General features: G+C 53.6%; 1 protein-coding gene across 2 annotated transcripts; it reads right to left on the reverse strand.

The window, feature by feature from the left end:
* Positions 1-4,150: 4,150 nt before the first annotated feature.
* HOXD3 (homeobox D3) lies at positions 4,151-7,314 on the reverse strand. Of its 2 annotated transcripts, XM_088022097.1 has the most exons (4): positions 6,789-7,266; positions 5,367-5,407; positions 5,119-5,154; positions 4,151-4,894 (listed from the first exon to the last, which is right to left on the reverse strand). In XM_088022097.1, exons 1-4 carry the CDS (start codon positions 7,264-7,266, stop codon positions 4,151-4,153), a joined length of 1,299 nt encoding a protein of 432 aa, XP_087878223.1. The 2 variants fall into 2 exon arrangements, with proteins under 2 accessions (XP_087878223.1, XP_027981416.1); XM_028125615.1 differs by lacking the exons at positions 5,119-5,154; positions 5,367-5,407 and having other exon boundaries at positions 4,151-4,908; positions 6,774-7,314.
* Between the last annotated feature and the right edge of the window lie 496 nt (positions 7,315-7,810).

The raw sequence follows: 7,810 nt of genomic DNA on the forward strand, positions 1-7,810 counted from the left end.
GAAATTCAAAAAATCCTGTTCAGCAAGGTTAGCAGCCTCTGGGGCCTAGGAAACCAATTTGGCTGATGTGTCTCTGATAGGGACTAGGTTTGGGGCTGCACCAGGGCGGGAAAGTACTCATTCTATATTCTCTCTCTCTCATACAAAGAGATGGTACAAATGGATGCTTAACTTAATGATTCATCAGAGGCGGATTTTTCTCTGTCAGGTCCCTGGATGAGGCTGAGGTCTGAAAGCCAGGAGGCAGAACATTTACTTAATCGCCCTTTCTTACCACCTTTCCAGGGGCCAGGACTACTCTTCAGACCTTTCTTCTGCAACTACCCCACACCCCTGGCTAGCTCAGTTGGGTCTCTTTACCCCACTCCAGGCTGGATCCTGAGTTTCTCCGGGTAGCCAGGGCAAGCTCTCCCTCTGCCTAAATCTCTTTACCCACCCCCACTTCCCATTCTTCAGTGGGCAATTCGTGCAGCCTCCTCCCTACCCTGCTTTAATTCACGTTTGATTGCCTGGACAGAACAACCAGGGGCTCCCAAACGGCTGCCACCCCCATCCATGGGCCTGGGTTTTAGACTCTGAGCCCTTTTCTTCAAGCCTCAGGAGGATCCCCCACAACCTCCCTGACCCCTCTCCTCCCGCCCCCTCCACCCTTCAGCGGTCTCTGTAGGGAAAAAAATTAAAAGGAGCTGATCAAGGCCTGAGCCAAAGAGCCACTTCCTCCCCTGGAGCAGCAAACGAGGTACACCTCCCAGAGACCAATGCCCAAAGCGAAGCCCAACCCTTCCTCCAGGCGTAGGCCCTCCGGTGCTATTGTGAGGCCTTACCCGAAGCCGAGGCCGGGGAAGTTGCGCACACAAAGGCGCAAGGCTCCTGGAAGCCCCGGCTGCTCCTAGCGCCCTCAGCGCAGCTCCCGACAGTGAGGGGTCAGCAGCCTCGAGGCCTTGGTGCGCTCCCCATTGCCCCCGGTGAGCTCGCGCAGAAGTCACGGGCTAGGGTGGAGGTTTCCTTCGCCTTCCAACTTGCCCCTTCCCGCTGCCTGTCACACACTCTCCCACTTCCCCCGGGACGGAGAGGCCTGGGCCTGGGGCGCCATTGCCCAGCCCGTGCTCCCCTCCCCCACTCTCTTTCTTTCCGAGACCGGGGAGGGAGGAGGCAGGGGCCTCCGCCGATAGAGCGGCTATTGTGACCTTCCCTCGCCGAGCGGGAACCCAACCGAGAGTGTACCGCCGGCGGGGGAGGAGGCGACTGTGTGCAGGCCTCGGGGTGCGGAGGGGGTGGTACTGGGAAATAAATAGAGGTTCGCAACCTTGGGCATTTGGGCCCTTCAGAGGGCGTTTGGTTGTGTTTAGACTCCAGTGCTTCCTAACATTAATTGCAGGCTCAAAAGGAGCAGAATTTATGGCGAAGGCCAAGGCGGCTTGTTTATAATTTATGAAGTTTTAAATGGCTGTGCCGCGGGCCCCCCTCTCGCCCTGGCCGACGGCCGCGCGGGAAGCGCCAACCCAGACTCGGCGCCCCCCACCCCGCCCCGGGCCCTCCGCCACCCTGTGCGCGCCAGGAGCGACCGAGTGTGCCCATCACATGACACTCACGCTAATGGTAGGAAAGAATCCGAGCTATTCTCAGAAGCCTCGGGGAACCTTTCTCCAAAGGTGAGAGAAAGCCGATTTGTCCCAAGCGAACTCCCCCACCCCATCAGAGAGGGGTGCCTCCGGTCCCCGAGAGGGAGCCCCCAACCCCGCATTTCTTTGGAGCCTCAGTGTGAGAGGAAGCTGATGTCAGCCGGCCTAGACACGGTTTAAAGTCTAATCCATGAAACCCTAAGCCGCAGATGACACTTGGGGCCTTCGCAGACACCCGCAGACTCAGCAGATACTCCTGCGGTAACACACCGCGCTGGAAAACGCCTGGAGCCATAATGCATTATGTATTTTTATTATTATTTATGGTAGGAAGAGGAGATGAGGGAAAACCGGGCTGAATCTAAACAGCCTGATAATTCATCTATTTAATATTTAGCCAGTTAAGAAAGGTTGCTGTAATCCCTGCAAGGCAGCAAGCTCTTCTTTGACTTCCCTAATAGCTTAAAAAATAATTTCTTACAAGACAATTAGAAATTCTGCCTATGGATGCAAATTTCATAGAAAACAATTTTAAACCTTGAAAGTGGGTAAAATATCCCTTCAGTTGAAGTCATTTATTCTGTCGATACACTTCTACAACATGTATACTCTAAACCTGCTCAGATAAAGTGAAATTTAGCAAAAGGATAGTCCCCTCCCACCCCCAATCTAACATGCCATTTTAAAAACAGCACAAAGGAACAAGGAAACTAAATATTATTTGAGCCATCATTATTTAGCGAAACACAAACATCCAAATAGAAACGATTGTTGTTCCACCAGAAGATTAGAAGTTAAATTATTTCCACACAATGGGAATTTCACCTCGTGTCACGGGGGATGTAGTAGGAGTTGCATTATTTGTCAAACCAAATAGAGATGCGTGGGCCGACTTTGCTGAAATACAAAAGAATTGAACCTTATCTGAAGGCGCTTTCCAAGTGTCTCCTTATAGAGAAGTGGGTGGACGTTGTCCACCCCTAGCTAAAGCCACGCTAATATTTACAAAATGGATATAAATCCTTGAAGACGTTTTTGCCCGTTTTGTACAAAGAGACAGGAATAAACAAGGTGTTTATACTTGTTATGTTCCATTAATGAAACTTTTATTACTTTACATCGTGAGGGAACGTTTGTTTACTTTAGAAATGAACCACCAACCATTGTAAAGGAAAAAGTCCTGACAGCATTTCCTAGAGAAAAAGCTTAGGTGCATATCCCCAAATGATCGTTTCTTTTTGTGCACCTTAGCTTTTTCATAGCTCAGTTCTTCTTACAACTTGTGTCTCTTCTTTGATTGTCAGTTTTCTCTTAAAGTTTGTTTTTTATTAGCGCAGAAAAGCGAGCGCTGGCCTCCCCAATGTAAATGCAATCTAAAAAAGTCGATTTGTGTCTAAAAAGAGGGTGGTGGAAACAGCACAGCAGGCACAGCACAAAGCCCTACCCAAGTTGTCCCATCCAGGACATTTCTAGGCTTGCATCCTCAGATTTTATCCCCTAAGATCAATGCTGCAATGTAATCAAGTATCCCCAGAACCAATTCGTGTACCACATTCCAAATAAATGAAAAAAATATATATATATATATATCAAAGAGCCTATCTGGGGGCCTTCTATTGGGATTGTGCGAAAGATAAAAAGGCAGAGTGATCTACTTCCAAGTGTGCGTGATTAACACAGATACACTTCGGACTGAGAAATTTTTTTATTCTAAATATTTGTTCAAATAGTACCAGACAATTTGAAATCAATAAACTGTGTCGAGTGGTGAGGGCTGCGGCTGTTGAGAAATGAGTAACGGGTGTCGTGCCACGCCACGGGGCCGCCTGACTCTAACCATGAAGGACAATTTGCGGTCTTAATCCTTTACATCAACTACAAACACCAGCCACGGTTACAACTGTTCAAAACTACTCTCTCAACTAGTTCAGACCAAGGGGGACTAAAGAGGTGAAACATGGCCCCCGCGGCCTGGGAGCGCGTTCCTAAGGTTGGCTGGAGAATTCTACAAATATACACATAAATACATTAAGACGAGGATAAATAATCAGGGAAACGAAATGACTCGCTTCAAATAATAAATACAGGTCGTTGAGTCCGTTGCAATCCTTACGGGACGGGAAGGAGCATATAAATTAAGGTCTCCGCAACTAAGCTAGACTCGGGTCAGGCCCCGGGGCTGTCCGGGAGCTGGTCCCTCTGCAGAGCGCGCCGCCGATGGATCTCAGACTTACCTTCGGGACACCATTACCAGATTAGCGTCCCTCGGTCCGCAGTATATGGCACTGTCAGGGTTACAGAGGAGAATCCTTGCGGCTGATTTATGGCGAGTCACCCGAAGGAGGGCGCGCCTGGAGGGGAGGCCCGGTCGCCTGCGTCTCGGCCGCTGTTGGCCCGAGACCCAGGAGGCGGCGACCGGGCCAGAGCGAGGGAGGGGGTCACCGAGCTGCCCCGCGGGCCCCGCCCGCCACCCCAACCACCAAAGCAAAAGAGGTAATTGCGCCGCGAGTTCGGGCCGGTGGCGGCCGCTACAGATGCGTCAGTTTGGGGGCCTCGGGCAGGCGTCCCTGAGACGAGTGGTGGGCCGAGAGATCTGTGTAGGTGGGATGAGGGTCGCACGGTCCATGGTGGTGGTTGCCGGGAATTTGCGCGGCGCAGCTGTAGTCCACGCTGGCCGAAGACGGGTGCGAGAGGTGGCCCAGGTTGAAGACGGGCCCGGACGCAGGCGCCATGGAGTCGACGAAGTTGCCACCCACGTACACCGGGCTGCCCTGCAGGTTGGCGCTGGCGAAGCCGCCGCCGTTGCTTGCCATGGGGTGGGGCTCGAACTCGGGCGCCGCGTAGCGCTTCTGCTGTGGCAGGCAGCTGCTGAGCGGCGCCGTGTAGGCGGCCAGGCCGTACATGTTGGGCTGAGATTTGGCGAAGGCGGGCGGCGAGGGCGCGTCGTAGGCCAGGCCGGGCACGGGCGGCAGCTGGCCGGAGTAGGCCACGTGGCTGGAGGCGCTGCCCAGCGGCGGGCTGCGCTCCGGGGACTGACCCGCCGGCGAGTGCAGGATGCCCTTGGCCTTCTGGTCCTTCTTGTACTTCATGCGCCGGTTCTGGAACCAGATCTTGATCTGGCGCTCGGTGAGGTTCAGCAGGTTGGCCATCTCCACGCGGCGCGGCCGGCACAAGTAGCGGTTGAAGTGGAATTCCTTCTCCAGCTCCACCAGCTGTGCGCTCGTGTATGCCGTGCGCACCCGCTTGGACGCCGGGCCCGGCGGGCTCTTATCCTCGCAGCTCTCTCCTGGACAGGAAGGGAGACAGAGGAGATGCTGAGCGGGAGAGGGTGGGTGGGCACCCAGGGCCGGAGCAGGGTGCTTCCCTGGCTCCCTTCTCTTCCTCCCCCCCCGCCCCCCACCTTAATGCTGGCTGGAGTGGGGGAGGGGCGTCTGAGAGGTGAGACTCCTAGCGGGACCTCACAGGCCCCAGGCCTACCTAGGAGTTGCACCTGAACACCCCCCCCCCCACCACCACCACCACCACCACCAATCTGCCTTCTGAAGTCCGATTCACTCTGCCGTCCCCTCCCCTCCAGCCTAGTCCATCATCCTGTCCCTAAGGCTAAGGCTGTGGAGAAGTTTAATGAGAGACTAGTAGCAGCTGGTAAGGCCTAGCCCCCCCTCCCAGCCCCCATTCAAGGAGGGCCAGACTTCTTTTGAACACTCTCCCCAGCCTCTGCTGGGGGATGGGGGCGGAAGGCACACCCCCTGTACCCCCCCTCCCCTGCCTTGCTCTGGGGCTGGCTCCTGGGCAAAGCACCCCAGGAAGCACAGAATGAGGGTGGAGATCTTAGCACCTCACTCCAGCTCAGCTTGCACCCAAGGGCTCTGCACCCCAACTCAGGGAAATAATAAACCATAAAAATACTGCCCCTGACTTTTAGGGTCTCTGAGCCCAGGCTGGGTGCATTTTGAGTATTTCCGTGCTAAGAGCAGCAGTCTCAACACTGGTTTCCACTACCCCCGCCACCTCTCGGCGGCTTGTCCGCTCCCTCCCTGGTTGTACAAATGGATTTCTCAGGGGAGGGAGGGGCCTGGGCTTGCAGCTGGGAAGGAGGGGCAGAAGAAGCTTACAGGCTGGAAGGCACTTCCCCCTAGGAACCGAAGCCCCAGAGAGTTGCAGGCAAACCAGAGACTTGATAAAAGCTAGTTACATCCAAGGCCTGAAACTAGCCCTGGACCTGGAAGCAAATTCGTCTACCTGAAGATAAACTGCATCAAAGGACACAAGGCCAGGAAATTTTAGGAACCAATCAGGCTGAGCAGCGAGACGCAGCAGGCCTTAGAGCTCCTGGGCCTGCCCATCTTCTGCCACACACCCTGAATGGATCCACAGAAGATCTCAACTCTAGGGTCTCCCTTTTCAGGGACAGAAACCCAAGGCTGTTCCTGTTTCAGAGCACATCCTCTTCCCCTAGGATACGCCCCTCCCCATTGTGGATTTGCTGGGATGGGGAGAAATGGGCTGGGGTAGACCAAGTAGAGTCCATGGCTAGGTCTTGCAGGCTCTGGTTGGATTCAAGTGCGCCATTCTGTGGCTTTGTGATCTTGGGCAACTCTAACAGTTTCCTTATCTGTAAAATGGGGATGTTATCATATACCTACCTCAAAGGGTTCTTTGGAAAATTAAATTAGATAATGCTTGTAAAGCATTTAGCCTGGTTGTTAACATGGAACCATGTTAACACCCCACAGACTTTAGTTTTTATTAATTTAAGGGAGTGGGATTTGTGTGATATGGGCTACATAAGAACCCATGCTTGGAGAATCAAGTTTTGGAGAGCTGTCGGATGGAAGAAGGAGCTGAGTTATGACCAGCAGCCCAAGAAAGCAGACATTAGGTCAATATAAGAGAAGGCTATCTATTCATAACTGTGGGACTTGTCCAGCAATGGCACCAGCAGCCTGGAACGGAGCACCCTGTCCCTGTAAGGGTATGGCTTCAATCAGGGACACTGGAAAGAAAGGCCATTTCGGCATGAGTAGAAGTGTAGACCTATGGCCTCCAAAGCTGCACTTCTCGCCCTGAGTCTCTTGCTTCCTAGGTGAGCTAGCTTCTTGGGGTCATTCTGGGGGACTTAGCGCAGGATGAGCCCCCTCAGAGTGCTACCTGCAGTGGCACAGCTGTTCTTCTGCTTGGAGTTCTGTCGGGACTCTTTCATCCAAGGGAAGATCTGCTTGCTGATGGTGGCTGAGGAGCCAGAAGCATTGGGCCCACCCTTGGCCTTCTTGGCAGGCACTCCACCTCCAGGATTGGTGGGCGAGGATGGGGGCAAGGCTGGTGGTGGAGGAGGGGGCTGTGGTGGCTGCCTCTCTGAGTTCAGGCCAGGAGGCTGGCTGCCACCGCCCCCACCCTGGCTGTTCCCAGTGCCGGGCCGCATACAGCTGCCATTGAGTTCAGTTCCTTTGTGGGCTGGGGCTCTCAGAGGTGCCGAACTCTGGATGGAACAGGCAGAGCCCGGGTAATCAGTGTCCAGGGAGTTGGCAGCAGCGGGGGGTGGGTAAGGCTGATGGGGGGTGCCATAGCCGTAAGTGTCGGTGGCTTTGCTGTAGCCATAGCCTCCGAAGAGTCCTGGGTTTTCATAGTAAGCAGCCTTCTGCATCGTGCACTCAGGAAGTTCCAGGGCCTGCTGACCCGGCTCAAATAACATTGACCACCACTGTCTCTTTCACCACCACCTCCGAGGTCTGCTGAACCCTGAGAGGGCTGGGGTGGCCCCAGGCTCCAGGTGACCTGTGGGGAAGAAAAGTGAAAGCCCCAGAGGGACTGTAACTGACAAGACAGTCAATATAGAAGGTCTAGCGTGGTCTTTGCTGCCCACCCACTTCCTAGGGGGAGGAGCTGAGATTTTATGAAGTTCAACTTATTTGAACCCTTGGAAAAGTCTGAAGAAATTTCTCATAAACATAAGAAAAGCCTTTCCTTCTCTTGAGCTCAAGTGTCCATCCAATAGAAGGGGCTTCCTCCCCGCCCAGACACTATTTTCTTTCTTCAAGACTGTCAATTTAGCTTTTGAAATGGCATAGAAAAGCACTTATGGCCTCATACATTTTGATGGCTGATTCTCCCACTGGACTTTGAGCTCCTTGCAGGCAAGGACTGTGTCTTATTCTTCTATATATTCCTAACACCCAGCCCAGTGCCCT

The sequence above is a fragment of the Eumetopias jubatus genome, unplaced genomic scaffold (genome assembly GCF_037043125.1).
Source record: "Eumetopias jubatus isolate StellerSeaLion01/CBP00866 unplaced genomic scaffold, mEumJub1_p1.0 scaffold_3, whole genome shotgun sequence".
NCBI lineage: Eukaryota > Metazoa > Chordata > Mammalia > Carnivora > Otariidae > Eumetopias > Eumetopias jubatus.

What these genes read in the sequence shown, in the direction of transcription:
- HOXD3 (XM_028125615.1), bottom strand. Translation starts at nt 7,314, where the DNA reads ATGTTATTTGAGCCGGGTCAGCAGGCCCTGGAACTTCCTGAGTGCACG. An exon ending in GAACAGCTGTGCCACTGCAG is followed by an intron (nt 4,909 to 6,773) that starts GTAGCACTCTGA and finishes CTTCCTGTCCAG; the next exon opens with GAGAGAGCTGCGAGGATAAG.